The sequence below is a fragment of the Trichomycterus rosablanca genome, chromosome 1, assembly GCF_030014385.1.
Source record: "Trichomycterus rosablanca isolate fTriRos1 chromosome 1, fTriRos1.hap1, whole genome shotgun sequence".
Lineage (NCBI taxonomy): Eukaryota > Metazoa > Chordata > Actinopteri > Siluriformes > Trichomycteridae > Trichomycterus > Trichomycterus rosablanca.
Genome location: NC_085988.1, coordinates 67,867,907 through 67,887,819, shown reverse-complemented (window position 1 = coordinate 67,887,819; position 19,913 = coordinate 67,867,907). Strand labels below are relative to the sequence as shown.

The following is a 19,913-nucleotide window of genomic DNA, read 5'->3' as shown; positions in this document are numbered from 1 at the left end:
TTATTGGTAGTAGTTCCCCCTTCTGCCTTTCAGGTAGAATGATTATTATTATTATTATTATTATTATTATTATTATTAATCATCATCATCATCAATTACCATCAAATTAACATCAAATACTTCATATAAATTACATGCAAGCTACATATTCCATCACAATTGTTTTCGTAATTGTTGTCATTTCTATCGAATCCTCCTACCCAGGAACACAAAGATGTATGTCATGCTTTTACATAGCAATGCTAAAATCTAATAATAATAATAATAGTAAAAGAAAAACTAAAAACAAAAACTATTACATAAAGAAAAGCACCGAATGACATGAGAATGATTATAACTGAGAAGTTACAGTCTAATTAAGTGTACCAGCTAATCATACAGGGCAACTGGCAAAGATCTCACCAGAGCTCTTAATACCTCTAAAGGCATATAGATATGCTCTTGAAAAGTACTTTATAGTGTAGCTCCTAAACACAAACTGTGACATTAAACAATAACTAAAATGCATTAAAACAATTCTCCTTTTTATCTCCTGGAGGCAAATAATTAGTTTGGTCAAATTCAATATAATTCAGTATATATATGATGACAAAATAACAAGAATAAACACTTGAATAATTTATTTTTGGCCCAATACATACTATTAGGTTTAAAGGCTTTTTAAAAATCATAGACTTTATGATGTCACATCTGATAATAGTAAACATATAACCAGGTAAGATCAAATTGTTGTAACTGGTTTTAATTTCTAAACTACTACAGTTGTCTGAATCTATAAAGTAAAGCTTAAATACAGAGTGTAAACATTTTTCTACAACACTATAAAATGATTACTTCCATAGTCTCTAATTTATTCTAATTCTAATCTAATCTAATTTATTTAAAATTGTTAAAACTTTGATTAACAATTCATTTTCTCAAATTACAAAATTGTGTTTTTCATTCTTTGGAATTGTTTTCTTCATCATTTGGAAATATGTCCGTTATTACGATGTCTTAATCCAGCTTCTCCAAAGCATTGCACAGGATTTCTATCTCACCTGAAAAAAAAAAGAAAAAGTAGCAATTTTATTGACATTCTTAGAGGGACCTACTGAGGTTGTATACATTCAAAGATTTCTAGAAAAATGTATCAAAGATCATGAAAATAACTAGCAAGTGCATATAGCCTTCAGGTCATTTTTTAAATAAAACAGTAATGTCTTTTTTTGCTGGTAACAAACTGACCTGTTGCAACAGTGGTATCCTATAACAGTGCCATGCTCAAATTTAAGGAGCTTTTAAAAATGACCCATTCTTTCACAAATGTTTGTAAAGGCAGACATGTTACTGTTTATTAAGAAAATAGTAAAATAGAATCCATGTGATTAATTTTAATGTACACAGTCAGATAACAGTATTGGGCCAATTAGAAGAAGATTTCTTTGTCTTTTGTACAAACCTAATTCCTAAAAAAGCTGGAATAATTTGAAAACGGGGTTTGTTTTGTATTGGCTATTTGTGGGATTGGACAAATGTGGTATTGACTTATGCCCCTAATCATTTCCCTCCTATCTTTTTATAAGAAATACAGTGGGGGAAATAAGTAGTTGATCCCCTGCTGATTTTGTAAGTTTACCCCCTTACAAAGACTTGAACAGTCTATAATTTTTATGGAAGGTTTATTTTAACAGAGAGAGACAGAATATCAACAAAAAATCCAGAAAAAAAACATTAAATAAAAGTTATAAATTAATTTGTATTTAATTAAGGGAAATAAGTATTTGATCCCCTACCAACCAGCAAGAATTCTGACCCCCACAGACCGGTTATGTGCTTATGAGGCACACAAATTAGTCCTGTCCCTGTTTAAAAGACTCCTGTCACAGAATCAGTTTCTTCCGTTCAAATCTCTCGACCACCATGGGCAAGACCAAAGAGCTATCAAAGGACGTCAGGGACAAGATTGTAGACCTGCACAAGGCTGGAATGGGCTACAAGACCATCAGCAAGAAGCTTGGTGAGAAAGAGACCACTGTTGGTGCGATAATTCGAAAATGGAAGAAATACAAGATCACAGTCAATCACCCTCACTCTGGAGCTCCATGCAAGATCTCACCTGGTGGGGTAAGAATGATTCTGAGAAAGGTGAGGTCAGTCCAGAATTACACGGGAGGAGCTTGTCAATGATCTCAAGGGAGCTGGGAGCAGAGAAATGCTGGATATGACCCCAAGAACACCATCCCCACCGGGTGTTTCTTTGCCTCCAAACACAGCGAGTGGAGTTGATGCCAAAGAGCTCAATTTTGGTCTCATCTGACCATATCACATTCTCCCAAGCTTTCTCTGAATCATTCAGGGCACATGAGCCTTCTTGAGCAAAGGGACTTTGCGGGCACTGCAGGATCTCAATCCATTACGGCGAAGTGTGTTACTAATGGTTTTCTTGGTGACTGTGCGCCCAGCTCCCTTGAGATCATTGACAAGCTCCTCCTGTGTAATTCTGGACTGACCTCACCTTTCTCAGAATCATTCTTACCCCACCAGGTGAGATCTTGCATGGAGCTCCAGAGTGAGGGTGATTGACTGTGATCTTGTATTTCTTCCATTTTCGAATTATCGCACCAACAGTGGTCTCTTTCTTACCAAGCTTCTTGCTGATGGTCTTGTAGCCCATTCCAGCCTTGTGCAGGTCTACAATCTTGTCCCTGACGTCCTTTGATAGCTCTTTGGTCTTGCCCATGGTGGTCGAGAGATTTGAACGGAAGAAACTGATTCTGTGACAGGAGTCTTTTATACAGGGACAGGACTAATTTGTGTGCCTCATGGGCACATAACCGGTCTGTGGGGGTCAGAATTCTTGCTGGTTGGTAGGGGATCAAATACTTATTTCCCTTAATTAAGTACAAATTAATTTATAACTTTTATTTAATGTTATTTTTTGTTGATATTCTGTCTCTCTCTGTTAAAATAAACCTTCCATAAAAATTATAGACTGTTCAAGTCTTTGTAAGGGGGTAAACTTACAAAATCAGCAGGGGATCAAATACTTATTTCCCCCACTGTATCTTACAACAACAACAACAACAACAATAATAATACATGCAAGTAGATATTTCAGTTATAAATCCAACTGGCTATTAGTTGTATCTAATTATCTTTTCATTTTTGTTGCAGCAAATTTGCAAACACCTGTATCACCTGTAGCAAAAGCTGACACATGCTTCTTTCAACACATATGAAGCCAGCCACCACATCTGTTGAACTGTCTATATAATATCACAAAGCACTGATGGCATTAGCTGTTCTAATTTGTATAAGCTTATCGATGGATTGACTAAATGCTTTTCTGTTGCAATGTTCGGAAACTTTATTTACCATAACCATGCTTACTGATTCCTATTAAAGGAATATAAAAATTAATGAATATAAAAAGATTTACTATTTATACATAGCAAAAAGTTAAATACGCACTACTGATGCTGTTAGCCAGGTTGTGCAGTTGCTTAGTGTTGTCCAGAACCTCAATGCTTTGAGTATAGGCATTGTAGTGCACAGAGAATGGTCTAGGAATTGTAGCAGCATACTTCCTACAATGTAAAGGAAACATATACACATTTAATTAGCCTATAAAAGAGAAAAGTATAGTACTGTTTACAAAATACAATACTTTTTAATTGTAACTTTACCTGACTTTGTTTTTGGCATCCTCAAAGCTCTCAGCCACAAAGTAAAGTGGCTGAAATTCAGTGATGGGGTATTTCTGTATGCAGGTCTTCTCTGGATCAAAGTCCAAGATCTTTGGGTTGTCAGTCAAAGAGTACTACATAAAAGAAAATCTATACCTTACTTTTTTACAGTCATGGTATGTGTAGTAAATCACATTTTCTTAAGCATAAAGTAAGTAGACACCTGATCATTAGCTTGTTTTACATCCCATTCCAAAACCATTAACATTAATGATGTTGATGATGAAAAGACCTTTTCCTTTGTGTTATCTTAGTTGTCTGTGTATATAAATCTAAGAAATGCCTGTGTTGATCTAAGAATGACAGTATCCAATTTTTTTTTTAGTTTTCCTTTGTTATTTCAAGAATTGAGAATTTAAGAATTGTCCATGAATTACCTGTTATTTGTTTATCTAATCTGAGAATTCTGTTTTCTTTAGCATTATAATTTCTAGTATCATCTGTTCTTCTGTTTTGTTTGTAGTAGTGTTTTTTTTCTGGTTTTGTTAATAAAACACAATGACTTTTCTAGCATTTTATTACAATCAGATGTTATTTGATTGGTGGAGCATTAAGACTTAAACTTAACACTGGGCTTTATCGTGTCTTTGCTTTAGAAAACCAATGATTCCTCATATTTTTACCTGCAGCTCTCCAAATGATGAGAGCAGACCTGCTCCATAGGCCTTTATTTCATTGCCCTGCTTGCAAAGCCCAAACTCCACAGTGAACCAGTATACCTACGATATAAATATAAACCAAACAAAGTGATCAAGTCCTTGTTAAATTGTTAGCCTTGTTTTTTTTTATATTTTAAATCATACTCACCGTAGCAAGCTTCTCAATGTACTCATCAGGGGCACCTAGGGAAGCTAGGCCAATTTCCTAATCAAAAAATAAATGTTAGTAAAGTAAATGTTGTTTAAAGTACTTTACCTTTTACTTTTTTGGAAATCACAGAAGCTTGCTATCATATTGACATTACATGCACTGTTTACGTAATAGTCTGCAGTATTTACATAATATCATCAAACCTGTGAGAACTGAGCAAAACTGGGGTCAGCAAACAGTGGAGCATGGCCCAAAAGCTCATGGCAGATGTCACTGAAATAAAAAGTATATCTCCATATAAAAAAGAATATCTGAAATAAAAAGTTGTATCTATTACAGTGTATGTGGTTGTAGGTAGTTACTGTATTTTCAGTGTATTCTTCAAAACTCTCAGATTAGCTTGTATGAAATTTAAATTTATATTTTAAATATGTATTTTTAGTTAACTAAAATAGTCATAGCCAATATATACTGTATTTCTAATCTAATGCTAAAATGATTAACAGACATTGTAATTAAAAATAGAGGTCTAAAAAGCCACTAGATATAAGCTACATTATGCTGCTGCACCTGATACATTAATACCAACACAAAGCACACAACACCAAGTCATTACCATATTATTCTTATTTTTGGTGTTGAGAATGGTGAATACTTTTCATTAATAAATTGGGAGATGGGGGTAACAAAGTGTTTTTTGATTGTTTATTAGGATTTCAACGTCATGTTTTACACTTTGGTTACATTCATGCCAGGAACGCTAGTTACTCATTACACAAGGTTCATCAGTTCACACAAGGTTATATCGAGCACAGTTATGGACAATTTAGTATCTCCAATTCACCTCACTTGCATGTCTTTGGACTGTGGGAGGAACCCGGAGCACCCAGAGTAAACCCACAGACACAGGGAGAACATGCAAACTCCACACAGAAAAGAGCTGGACCGCCCCACCTTGGGATCGAACCCAGGACCTTCTTGCTGTGAAGCGACAGTGCTACCCACTTAGCCACCGTGCTGCCCATAACAAAGTGTACAGAGCAACAATAATTGCATAAACACTAATAATTGCATTTATATAGCAAGGGTAGACAAACATGGTTACTAAATAAACTTGGTGGCAGGTGTGTTAATTTTCAATCTATTCATTGGCATTTGTGTTTTAAATAAACATTTTATTAGTCAACATAAAGCACAAATGATAGCATCACTATAATACCTTTAATTACTGTTAACAAACAGGTGTCAGAATTGCATCAGGGAAATATTTAAATGGATTTAAACAGGTAACATTTTGCAAATGAAAAATGTGACAATTTTTTCTTTTCATTTTATTAACCACAAGTTTTGGTGGGTCCAGTTCCACCAGGAAACACAGGGCTTAAGAATGCCAATCCATTACAACCCCCTGCCCAGTCATACATAGCTGTGTAGCATGTCATGCCTGTGTAGGTTCCCAGCCGGCCAGTAACATCACTTAGATAGCAGTGATGGTAGGCTAGAGTAAAAGACTGCTGCACTACCCGAGTGCATGCAGTTCCAAATTTTATGCATGTTATTTTTTTATTATCAACATAATCATAAGTATATGATTTGTTGGCATGTGTGTGTGTTTTTTTGTGTGTACTCACGGCTCAGGTGTGTACATGGGCTTGGAGCCATGTCGGATGTACTGGGTGGAATGAAACACACGGAAAGCCAGACCAGCCAGGAAGTCACGAGATGAGAGCAGCCCTGCCACAGGGCGAAGTCGAAAACCAGTGCATGCTGCGAAATAGGAGGTATGCAGTACAGGATTAAATGTTTATATTGTTGTGTGTATTTCTAAAACATTAGTTTCAGGCAGTGAAAAGGAAAAATGGTTAACAAAGAATATTTAAAGACAGTGTCACTGATTTAGAACTAGCAGTTTATTTATAGACCTAACAGACCGCATCTGTCTAAAATTAAGTTTTGGTATTAAGGGTCAACTTGAGCCTAAAGCACAGAGCTGTTATTGAATGTACACATATTTACAAATATCTATTTTATTAACTTACTTACATTTGTCTTATATTCTTCTCTTCATTTTAATCAAAAACTTGTTTAAATGTTTTAGTAAGCAAGTTCATTTACAGGCAAGCTGAGAGTACAATAGAATAGCAGAAAGGCCTGCAGCCTGGAACTGCAGCACAGTAACTCACACTGCAGGAAGATGGAGATTTCCTCCAGCTGTGGGATGTTGTCCTCATGGTAGCCACAGTACTCCTCCAGCAGTGGGAAGACGCGGTTGTGTTCGCGACATGCGTGTGTCGGGTATAAGGTTTTCAGTTCTCGGAATACTGTTCCCCATGTAGCCTTTTCCTCCTCTGTGTATTCCACACCTGGGATGGGCTGACCACTTTGAGCAGAACAGGAGCAAGATTTTGGTTAGGATCATTAGAGATTGTACATATCTGTTTATAATGCAGTGCTGTCTGAGTGATCAAGGGTCACTGGCATTCAGTGTTGGTGTTTGATCTTGCCCTTTATGCACAGATATTTCACTTGGTTTCCTTATCCTTAAATTATTTGTATGTAAGCAATTGAGGGTTAAAGGCCTTGCTCAAGGGCCCAACAGTGACAACCAGTCACTGTGGATATTAAACAGTGGTGGATATTAAACCAGCAATTTTCTGCTTACTAGCCCAGTACTTTAACCACTGGGCTACCAATGCACAAAGTCCATAAAGCTTTGGACTGTAGATGATAAAAATCCCTGAATTCCTTGCAATCATGCACTGAAAAACATTGTTATAAAGCTGTTGGACTATCCTAGACCCATAAATGACTGACATCCTTGCTTGTAAACAAATGAGCTGAATTGTTGTATATCATGGCATACTTCTGCTGCAAAGCATGCTTGTACTTTTCTGCCAAAAGGCTTAAATTTTGTTTCATCTGCCAATAAAAAAATCGAACCACATATAATAAAGACATATGGTGTAAAGTTGCATCTGTATTAACAACAGACAACACATTGTGTATACAACTAACACAACTAAACTTAAATGTATGATTAACAACATGTATGATTTCCCCCTGACTGTCTTAGATTAGAGAGTAATGATTAGGCTTGCTGTCAGCATGGTTTATGTACAGTGTATCACAAAAGTGAGTACACCCCTCACATTTCTGCAAATATTTCATTATATCTTTTCATGGGACAACACTATAGACATGAAACTTGGATATAACTTCTAATAGTTCTAGTTCTGGCTCAGTCCCTCAATCACTCAAATTGGCTGCTGTTACTCCCATACTTAAAAAACCTGGAAAAAAACCCAGCTTTTGACACCATTAATCACTCCATTCTTCTGTCCCGCCTTGAATCCTCTGTCAACATCACTGGTACTGCCCTTTTGTGGTTAAGGTCATATCTCGTAAACAGACAACAGTTTGTTAATATCAACAATTGTAGTTCTGCCATTGCTCCACTGTCCCAAGGCGTTCCCCAAGGCTCAGTGTTAGGTCCCCTTTTGTTTATTCTTTATATGCTCCCCCTTGGTGACATCATACGTCGGCATGGTTTACATTTCCACTGCTATGCTGATGATATTCAGCTTTACATTTCCATTAATACTGAACTTCACTCCACTCTGACAAATTGCATCACTGAAATGAAATTGTGGATGAAAGCTAATTTCCTCAAATTAAACTGTGAAAAATCTGATATGATCATCGTAGGTCCTACAACCCTGGCAAAAACCACAAAAAATTTTCAAATTACCATTGATAATGACACTTTGTCTCCGTCTTCTAACATCCGAAATCTTGGTGTAATTTTTGATAGCAACCTCTCTTTTGACCGCCATGTAAATCACATCACCAAAACTGCTTTCTTTCATCTAAAAAAATAGCACGTCTACGTCCATCACTCTCCTTTTCTGCCGCCGAAACCTTGATTCATGCTTTTATTACATCCAGAATTGATTATTGCAATAGCATCCTTTATGGTACATCTAACAAAATCCTAAAAAAACTTCAGTATATCCAGAATTCAGCTGCTCGCCTCCTTACTCATACTCGCTCCCGTGATCATATTACACCTGTTCTCCAAAAACTTCATTGGCTTCCCGTTGCTCAACGCATTCAATTCAAAATTCTTCTATTCACTCACAAAGCTCTCCATAATCAGGCCCCATCCTACCTCACCGACCTGCTCCATCAGCACATTCCCTCCCGTAGCCTTCGCTCTTCTGAGGCTAACCTACTGTCCATACCCTCTAGGACCAAGCACCAGACCTGGGGTGACAGGGCCTTTTCCATAGCTGCTCCATCTTTATGGAATGCTCTCCCCAAACACCTACGAGATTGTCCTGACCTGTCCAAATTCAAGTCACTTCTCAAAACTCATCTATTCAGAGTGGCATTTAACTTGTAACAACACGAAATAAATGCTTTTATTTTTGCTATTCTTTTTAATAGTTTTTATACTTAGATCACGACAGAAATGTGAAGTCCTAGATCCTAAAACTTGTAAAGTTTTCAGTTTCCTGATTGCATGTGAATCTGTCCTGTTTCTGTCTAATTTTAAGAAATTGTTCTATATTTGTTGTTCTCTCTCATAATTTAGCTAATTTTTAATGAACTGTCTTATGCTGCTCTCTTTGTTTTTATCTTAATTATTCTTGATGTTGATGTACTATTTTGATTTTGTACTATGATTTGTATGGTGTATGTACGTATTTGTTTTGATTATTTGTCTTATGTAAAGCATCTTTGAGTATCTTGAAAAGCGCTATATAAATAAAATGTATTATTATAACTTAGAGTAGTCAGTGTACAGCTTGTATAGCAGTGTAGATTTACTGTCTTCTGAAAATAACTCAACACACAGCCATTAATGTCTAAATAGCTGGCAACATAAGTGAGTACACCCCACAGTGAACATGTCCAAATTGTGCCCAAATGTGTCGTTGTCCCTTCCTGGTGTCATGTGTCAAGGTCCCAGGTGTAAATGGGGAGCAGGGCTGTTAAATTTGGTGTTTTGGGTACAATTCTCTCATACTGGCCACTGGATATTCAACATGGCACCTCATGGCAAAGAACTCTCTGAGGATGTGAGAAATAGAATTGTTGCTCTCCACAAAGATGGCCTGGGCTATAAGAAGATTGCTAACACCCTGAAACTGAGCTACAGCATGGTGGCCAAGGTCATACAGCGGTTTTCCAGGACAGGTTCCACTTGGAACAGGCTTCGCCAGGGTCGACCAGAGAAGTTGAGTCCACATGTTCGGCGTCATATCCAGAGGTTGGCTTTAAAAAATAGACACATGAGTGCTGCCAGCATTGCTGCAGAGGTTGAAGACGTGGGAGGTCAGCCTGTCAGTGCTCAGACCATACGCCGCACACTGCATCAACTCGGTCTGCATGGTCGTCATCCCAGAAGGAAGCTGACGCACAAGAAAGCCCGCAAACAGTTTGCTGAAGACAAGCAGTCCAAGAACATGGATTACTGGAATGCCCTGTGGTCTGACGAGACCAAGATAAACTTGTTTGGCTCAGATGGTGTCCAGCATGTGTGGCGGCGCCCTGGTGAGAAGTACCAAGACAACTGTATCTTGCCTACAGTCAAGCATGGTGGTGGTAGCATCATGGTCTTGGGCTGCATGCGTGTTGCTGGCACTGGGGAGCTGCAGTTCATTGAGGGAAACATGAATTCCAACATGTACTGTGACATTCTGAAACAGAGCATGGTCCCCTCCCTTCGAAAACTGGGCCTCATGGCAGTTTTCCAACAGGATAACGACCCCAAACACAACCTCCAAGATGACAACTGCCTTGCTGAGGAAGCTGAAGGTAAAGGTGATGGACTAAACCCAATTGAGCACCTGTGGCGCATCCTCAAGTGGAAGGTGGAGGAGTTCAAGGTGTCTAACATCCACCAGCTCCGTGATGTCATCATGGAGGAGTGGAAGAGGATTCCAGTAGCAACCTGTGCAGCTCTGGTGAATTCCATGCCCAGGAGGGTTAAGGCAGTGCTAGATAATAATGGTGGTCACACAAAATATTGACACTTTGGGCACAATTTGGACATGTTCACTGTGGGGTGTACTCACTTATGTTGCCAGCTATTTAGACATTAATGGCTGTGTGTTGAGTTATTTTCAGAAGACAGTAAATCTACACTGCTATACAAGTTGTACACTGACTACTCTAAGTTATATCCAAGTTTTATTTCTATAGTGTTGTCCCATGAAAAGATATAATAAAATATTTGCAGAAATGTGAGGGGTGTACTCACTTTTGTGATACACTGTACATGTGTGTGTTTAGTAGTCTCACTGCTATGTAAATGCATGTTTCCATAGTGGGTGTTTGATTGAGAACTCCCTGGCTTTGTAGTGCACATGTGAATAATACAGCCCTATTATAGTGAGAAAGCAGTGTGCTCAGAGGCCTTGCACCCAGGCCCTGTAATTTCCCACCCTTTTGTTTGCTAGAAGGTAATTTGCCATAAAAGGTACACAAAAACTAGAGGTGGGGCTGATCATTGTGCCCCTATGGCTATGTGAGAGGGACATACAAAGAGAAAGGAAAATTCTAGAGACTAGAGAGAAATTTCTCATGATCAGAAGTTACTGTCTGTAGTTGTAGGCAATGTCAGCAAATTCCTTTCTCCTGGCCCTGTAGAGCTCGTCTTTAAAGCCCTGTAAACAATGGCAAAAAGAGAACAATATTAGAGCATCAGATGAGCAATCTAGTAGCTCAAGAACTAAATAGAGATTAGCGTCTAGACCTGATCCCAATACAACCTTTCCTGGCAACGTTACTCATTTGTGCAGAGCTTGGAGCAGTGAAAAACGTATTCAAATGAAGCCTTTGTAGAGTGTTTGCTGCTCATGATGAATACATTTTAGTTTAATGGCAACTGGAAAGGGTGCAATTATTTATAATTATAGGGGCTCAATTAAAGTGATGACATCAATTTGAGGCCGCAGACCGCTTTCATTAGAATAAAGAATGAGGCTGGAGCGTCATCGTGACTACCGTCTTTTAGCAACAATAAGCATCCCTTAAAAACACACGCACCCACGCATGCACACATCAAAACAAAAGTAAAGACAAGACAGTCCCCTCAATTATACCTACATACTAAACATATCTATCCTTGTGTTTTCACCAAAACTAAACTTGGAGGTCAGTGTTAAAGGGTAAATGCCTCAGTTACCAAGTGTCATAATACTTTCAAAACATTTTTGGCCATTTAGTTTTGGATTTAATTTAATTTTTAATTTTAATATTGTAATATTTATTTAAAACATTTTTTAAATTCAACCACTGTGTGGCACATATCATGGTTCCAATTCAACCCAAAGATGTTTAATGGGGTTTAGGTCAGTGCCTTTGAAAGCCACTCCTCCACACTAAACTCTACACCATGTCTTTATGGACCTCAGTTGGTGCACAGAAGCAAAGTTACGCTGATGCTAGAATAGGAATGTAATAAATCATGATTTTGTACACGTTAGCAATACGCGTGACTGCAACACTTTAATTCAGTAATTAGGAGGATGTCAAAATACTTTTGGCTATATAGTGTAGCAAATCTTTTTGTAATGATTTTTAAAAATTTGATTATTAAATTACTTTTTTATTACAATGTATGTAACAAATAATGTTAAAAAATAAAAAATTTGTAAAATGCATTTAAAAAATCTGTAATTCTTTTGTAATTCCTGCTTAATACAAGACTTCATGATGATCTACACATTTTTAATAAAAGACAGATCTGGAATGCAAGCAGACAAGTCAAACACATGCACTGTGTCTACAAAGCCATGCTCGGTTGTAACATATACATAATAAGAATGAAAAGACGTAACATTTTAAAAACATAATATATACGTCCATGTTAATGTTACCTAAAGGAAAGGGTGTTATATAAATAAACACTGCACATTGTTTATGATCAAGTCATGAGCAGTCAGTCCTTTTCTGCCATATTATCATTTAAAACAAAACCTAGATAACAAGTATTGTGCACTTAAACTATAACTTGATACCACATTTGGTTTTGTCTCAGTATAAAACTTTTTTTATAATATTATTTATTTATTTTTGTTTATTTATGTATTTAATTTATTAGTTTTTTTTATTTGTGTATATATTTCTATATTATTTTAGATTTTTTAAATATTTGTATGTCTAGATTAAGTAAATATAATAACTGGTTGCAGGTTCTGGTTTGTATATAAAAAAATATTAATTAATTAATAACTGTGTAAACTAAGTACAGTATGTATTCCTGATTAGAAGTGGCATATTCTGTAAGTAACATAGAAAACAGAACTGTAATGCAACATACATACACACAAAGATACACATTATAGCTTACAGGGTGATCGGCATCCAGCTCAGATCCATAGCTTAGAATCTGGTTGGCAAATCTGTCCAGGTCCTGGATGTTTTTGGGAAACCATGGCACTGTTAAAACAAAATTAAATGACCAATACATTTCAATGCATAACATTTGCTTTCTCAGTCCAGTTACATTTCCCATCCATTAAATGTAAATTGCATTTGTAATTTTCATCCACGTTTTTAGACAAAGAGGTCATAAGAAGGCAGTTAAATGCTGAGGTGATAAAAAATAGACATAATATATATATGTGTGATGTCATACTAAAAATCATATTATTGCATGAATTTTTACTTTTTGGATATTTATTTTAAACAGGTTGCGTGTCGAAACAAAATTATTTGGGATCAAGTAAGTGTCTTTTAAGGAGAAAACAAGAGGCATTTATATGATTCAAAGAAAGAATAAACCCAGTACTGGGAGGAAATCTCTGGTAAAATTATTGTTTCAACAGGACAATAGCCCAAAACACATGGATCTAGAATGGCTAAATTAGCTTTTGGATTGCCAAATCCCTGTTCCTGGAAAACCAACAAATTTGCTTTTGCCAAGTAGAGTGACCAAAGTTGTGCCAAGAGCCATTAAACCAAATGTTAGTGCTGTACGAATATATTTTTACCCCAGCAATTGTCATATTTTTAGAAACAACTATTGATCACAATAAACCTATTGAAGAACTTGAAGAACAAAAAACAGCTCCTTGTGTTTGCAAAGCATGAGTCCCATAAAAATAAAGCACTGGTAAATTCCACAGCCTTGCCTAATTAAGATTAATGAGAAATACACTGACAAGAAACTAAAATTAATCCAAAAAAAGACCCATGCTTACTGGGAATGACACACTAACTGAGATAAATGAGCTAGACTGAAGCTCTATCCATTGTGTAGACAGGAAATGACACCCAGCTCAAGAGGCGACATCTTTTAATGGACTTTGTAAATCTGCTTTTATGACAATCCTCTGGTGGTCCAAGTTTGAGTACATTTTAGGCAGTGTGGTATAGCTTGAGGCACATTTTGCATATAAAGACCATTTAGAACCTTACTAACTGGTAGTCTCTATTATAGTCTTTAACACTCACAAGTCATGTTTTGTTATTTTCAAGAGCTTTCTAGAGTTGTGATCAGTCTACTGTGTGCAGTCAAATCCTTACTTATATGACATGCCACAGACTTAGAAGACCATGCCACAATGTTAAATAACCCACCAAATTGTTACTACTATAAAGGCAATTACATTAAATGGTACTAAAACCCTTTTAATGGATGTCATCCATCCAGGAAGACATTCATGGACTATTTCTTCTCATAAATATTTAAGACAAAACTTCATTTTAATGCATTTTTGTTTATTTGATTTATAAAATACCTATAGCCATTTTATTTTAGGTCTACTACACTATCAAAAAAACTCATACATATTGCATATGATAATAATTACTTGGTACACATTTGTGTGTGTGTGTGTGTGTGTGTGTGTGTGCCCAATCCAAATAGAACATGGTCAGTCATTGTACTTCTAATGTTAATACACAAACCATATTGTCCTTTACCTTTAAATAATTTCTCAATATTTCATTGTTTTTTAAAGGTTCTCTGTTACCCACCTGTGTCTTTCTGCTTGTTTCTTGACAGCTCGTGCACTTGTCCGCTAATTTGGACACGCAGACTGTTGATTACCTCATCCAAAACCTTGGAGCAGGCTGTGTCCACACTGATGAAGAACTCATACTCTCCCTTGTTTATGCGTGATGGCCGGGACTCAATATGTGTCAAATTGATGCCATTTTCCTGTAAATTCATTCATAAACACAGAAATTATGAATTTTAGAAAATGTTCAATAAATAGACTAATACGTGGATTCAGAAAGTTTTTAGACCCCTTGACTTACACTTTATGGTGTTGCGGATTTGCTTTGCCTGGATATTATTGCAATTGTTATTTATAATTCTAAACTTATTATCCACAATGTAGTGAAAACATGCTTTAAAAATAAATTTTAAAACCCTCAGATGCTTTGCTGTTGCACTAAATTTTGTGGTCAGGTGCAATTATCCTTAAGATTTGTCTAGAACTCCATTCCTACTGTGAAACATGGTGGTATATAGCATTATTCTTCTGTGCTGCTTTACAGTGGCAAAGACAGGGAGAGAAAAAAATCACCAGCCTGCAGCTGTGGCTTGTGTTTAGTATCTAAGGCTGTGTGTCTGGATACAATTACTATTCTAAGTGTCCTTTTTCCACACCAGAGGGTGCTGTCTTGTTTTGTAGCTTCATTCATGTATCTATTTTACCAATGAGTAATAACTAAATACACAGTCTGTGATGTTAAGCATATACTTTAACATAAATATAAACATGACATTGGCTTAAATATGAATTGGGCATTGGGCAAATGCTTAATATGGTGGTCGCTTCACTAAAACAACGACACAATGACATTTAGTTTTATCTTCTTCCCAGTCTCCCTGTCCCTGCTGCCAAGATGCACCCCCATAGCATTATACTGCCACCACCATGTTTCACCATAGGAATGGTATATTTCACTTGACCTTGTGCTTGCTGTTCTGTCCAAAGTATTTTTTTTTAATCTTATTAGACCAGAGAATCATATTTATCTTCTTCCTCATGTTGTCTATTAAATGGCACCTGCAAACTACAAACAAGCTCTTATATGCCTTTTTTTCAAAAGTGGCTTCTGTCTTGCCACTCATGGTCATAGTCATAAACAGTCTATCCAACAGGTTCAACCATCTCTGCACAGGACTGTTGAAACTCTTTTAGAGTGACTGTTGTGATCTTCCTGACAAAGACCCTTCTTTTATCAAGCTGTTGGAGCAAAAAAGTCTGAATTAACAATGATTTCATTCAAATACCTCTGCCAACTTATGAACCTCGGTTGACACAACTTTTGGGTTATAATATCAAAAATTAATATCATATTCTATTTCATCAGACGAAAAAAATGGCTACCTCTGTTGTGATTCTTACCAAATGCAGGTATTACATTCTATGTGCCTATATTTAGTAATTTAGGAGGCACATAATTGTGTTTGTGTTTGTATGAAAATTAAAAAGCTACATGAAAAGCCTTAGCTAAAAAATGTTTAAATACATGATATAATATAAACTATGCAACACATTAAAATAGTGTGTTTAAACACAAGTTGCAAGAAAATGTACATTTTATTAATGAGGTTTGTTACAGCAATCTGTTTTTAATAAGTTGTATTATGTAGAAAAGGGTGGCGCAGCATACTCTTTCTGATAGGCCCATACAGGAGGTGGACCAGAATGTGTAATGATCTCCTAGTGCTATAAAGTCTGTTTGCTTCTTCCAGCTTTACCATTTTCAATCTGGAAACAGTTGGACCAAACCATGTATTTGCTGCATTCCCATAAACTTGTACAACACCTACAGCCCATTAGGCTACAGAAAAATGATGTTTGAGGATGGAGATGTCCCATTAATTATTTACCTGTTTGAACCGAATACACTATACTTTCTACAATAAGCAAGGACAAATATAATCTGCATGTAGATGTATTTTTTATTGTTTGCAGATATTCTGGACTGTCAAACTCTCCTATCTTCAAAGGTTTAATGATTCTATTTTCAAGGCTTGTCCATTTCACTGCTTTTTTATTGTGACTTGTTTTCTCTAACCATTCCTCCCTCAGAGTTCTAGATTCAAACTAGTTGCATTACTAAACATTAGATAACAAATAGGAAAGGACAGTTTGTTCAGCTGTGTGCAAAGAAGGGGTGGTGCATGGTGGGATGGAGTGCAAGATGGCTAAGTGCCATTAGGAACTGTGGTCTGCGTAAGTATGGGTGCTTTAGGGGTGGAGTAGGGGGTGGATTATATCCTGTGAGAGTTGATAGGCCAAAGTTAGGCTTTGATCTTTACTACCACTTTAGAGAAGATGCCAGAATGGCATTCCCAACTGATTTTTGACAAGAGCTGCAGAGAAACATACTGTAGCCCTCTGGATCATTACTGTCCAAAAGCTGGTTCTAATATTTGAAAGAACATTGTAAACATGTTTGTTTAACTTTAATAATGATGTAGGTGTTCGCATGCACTTTTTAATGGTTAAAAACTGAATTCTAAAAATAAATAAAGTTTTTATATTGGATGGGTAGATTTTTTAATAACACAAGTGTTAGCTCACATACATCAGACATAATTCTAAGCCTTTAAAAAACTAATATTCAAGAAAAAAACACTTCAAATTGTAAATCCATTTTATTTCATTTTCACCACTGTTTTATTCTGGTCTCAGTGGGTCCGATTTCCTAGAAAACTATAGGCATAAGGTAGGAATATACACTGGACAGGATGCCAATCCATTGCGAAACTTTGGCCATATGTATGTGTGCACCCTTTTCTAATTACTGAGTTATGTTGTTTTACCCACACCTGTAGCTAACATATGTAAATAATTAAAGAATGCAAGATTTATAGACAAACATTGACAGAAGACGTTGTACTAAGGATTTCAGCGACTTAAAAGGATGCTTTGACACAAGTCAATTCAGTAAATTCTTCCCTGCTAGATCTGCCCTTAGCAAAGCAGCTACGAGCAACAACAGCTTAAGACAGATTGTCCTGGGTTTGGTATTTGCCTCTTAGTTTCTGCAAAGTGCAATATTAATCCTCTAGCATACAGACATTCTGGACAATTTGGGGAAGATTCTACATTTATATTCTTTTATTCTTATTATTCTTTTTCTTATGATTATTGTTATAATCAGCATCATCATTATTATTGTTGGTGTCACCAAATTTGTTTTTAAAATTTGCTTTTTACATTTTATAACTATATTGTTCTAAAGTATAATTATAATTTTCTGAGGTTATGGCCAGGATACTGACTGGAGACTACTATTTACTCTTTTAAATAAGTTTAAACCTTTGTAACCTTTGCTTTGATATCTGACTGAACTGCCAATGAAAAATTGATTTCAAAACAAAACATGCACTTTGAAACAAGTGGGATGATCCTTTGGGTAGGATCCAGCAAGTCTAGAGTTTATTTAAAAGTGAGGGAAAGTAGGGGACTGATAGACAGTGTATTGGTATGTGTGCATGCTCATGTATTTTTTGCAAGATGAACATACCAAATTCTATGAACTCAGTTCACCCAAATAATGTCAAAATATTGTATGTTTTAGCTTTTAAATGCTCAGGTGGACAGCACCTTTTAAATGTTTACCTTAATCTCTACTTCCATTGGCAAAATGGTAAAAGACTAATCTGAAACATGTGGAGTTTAACTTGTGTAACTAAAGCTGCTGGAAAGACCAAAAGGCCTGGACGCCCCAGCATGTGGCTTTATTTGTATGTAAGACAAATTCAAACGGGGTCAACTCACTTTAATTCTTAACTCATCTCCAGTGAGTAAACTTGGCTCTTTTCCAACTCCTGAAGATCAGACATCTGTTTCACAAGATCACTTCATCCATTGCTATTAATGAATAATTAGGTATAGACTCGTTCACAAAATTTTTAATGTTACACTTTAAGCCTCTCACTTTTACAAAAATGTATTTTTTTTGTCCAACAGTTCTTAAAATTGTTCATAATTAGGGGGAACTAATTATACTTTACTATTCTAACGTTGCTATGTAATGACCCTCCTATAATAACCCCCAGTTGAGAAACAATAATCTAGTCTAAATTTTCAGGAATCATGGTCCATTCAAAGAGGTTTTACTGTCCAGAATATGTGGACTTAAGCACTTACCTCAAAAAGCCTTAGGGCTTTTGCTAGTGCCCCCACCTCTTCTTTTATGGAGAAAATGCAAGACAGGACACCAGTTTTGTTAGTCTTCTCCTCAAGGTACATTGAGCTCTGTAAGCAAAAAAAAATTGTAATACAAAGAATACTATTTGCCTGTCAAGTGACTTAAAATAAAAAAATACAATAATTTATTTAAAATCTTTTTGTGCCTATTTGTTTTTTATGCATGTTTGGGTTTGTACATGCAGGTGGCTGTCTCTGTATAAACTCATGACTGTCATTGGTTTCACATTCCTAAGACTGAACATTCACATGATCAAGAATTAAGCGACCACCACATCTGACTTCTATCCTCTGACTTCAGTCATAATCTGCTAATATGAGCCTCTTAGGAAAACAGTTTTTGTCGTTCTTCTGCTAATATATTTTTTTCTTTATCAGATACTTAACATATGCAATACCCCATTTCCAGAAAAATTGGGAACGTTTTGTAAAATGCAATAAAAATAAATTTGTAATTAGAATCTGTAAAAATTCAAAATGTGTTTTTATTTACAAAATACAATAAAGTTAATCAGTGAAAACAATGAAAATCTTTTATTTGTAGTAAAGATTCAAGTGAATTAACAAATCACAGGTTCTTTTATTACTGCATTTTACATAATGTCCCAACTTTTTCGGAAATTGGGTTTGTAGACGGATATGTAGACTGCACATTTAGTATTTATCTTACTGCAGGAAATGTAAACATAAAGAACAGTTAAATGTAGTTTATGATAGGGTATTTGGCATTAAAATCCCATTTTTATCAGTGTACATTTTTACTTTTCCAAGTAAAGGATATTTCTATGTGAACTATTTATACTGAAGCTTGTTACTTTTAACATTGCATTAAGATTAGGGTCACCACGTCTTTGACAAGTAAAGGTTACATTTAATCTGTTTAAATAATTATTTAAGCATTATTACATTTCAGTGTACAGAGTCAGACAGACAGATTAAATTATATATTTAAATTATATAAATTATACATTAATATAAGTTTTTTGTTATAATCACGGGTATACATGCTAAATAAGCTGATAGAGGCTACACTTTGTCAATAATAATAATAATAATAATAAAAATAATGTAAATAATAAAGTCACCTGCATGTCGCTGTTCACCCTCTTGTACGCCGCGTCCATCTTCTCTCAGTTTCTTTTTTGCTCTGGTTCCAGAAATTTACTGATCAACTTCGCTG

General features: G+C 35.9%; 1 protein-coding gene across 1 annotated transcript; it reads right to left on the bottom strand.

Moving 5' to 3' along the window:
* Positions 1-605: 605 nt before the first annotated feature.
* Positions 606-19,907, bottom strand: pah (phenylalanine hydroxylase). The gene is made up of 13 exons (XM_062995568.1): positions 19,819-19,907; positions 18,674-18,781; positions 14,529-14,712; positions 12,898-12,986; positions 11,142-11,209; positions 6,722-6,918; positions 6,170-6,305; positions 4,742-4,811; positions 4,536-4,592; positions 4,352-4,447; positions 3,669-3,802; positions 3,454-3,569; positions 606-1,040 (listed from the first exon to the last, which is right to left on the bottom strand). Exons 1-13 carry the CDS (start codon positions 19,855-19,857, stop codon positions 997-999), a joined length of 1,338 nt encoding a protein of 445 aa, XP_062851638.1. The 5' UTR covers positions 19,858-19,907; the 3' UTR covers positions 606-996.
* Positions 19,908-19,913: the final 6 nt, after the last annotated feature.

Bases quoted from the DNA above. Each gene is read 5' to 3' on its own strand.
- pah (XM_062995568.1), bottom strand. From the start codon at position 19,857: ATGGACGCGGCGTACAAGAGGGTGAACAGCGACATGCAG. The intron at 18,782-19,818 runs GTGACTTTATTA...TTTTGCTTACAG, and splicing joins GGGTGAACAGCGACATGCAG to AGCTCAATGTACCTTGAGGA. The intron at 3,803-4,351 runs GTAAAAATATGA...TCTTTTATGTAG, and splicing joins CATCATTTGGAGAGCTGCAG to TACTCTTTGACTGACAACCC.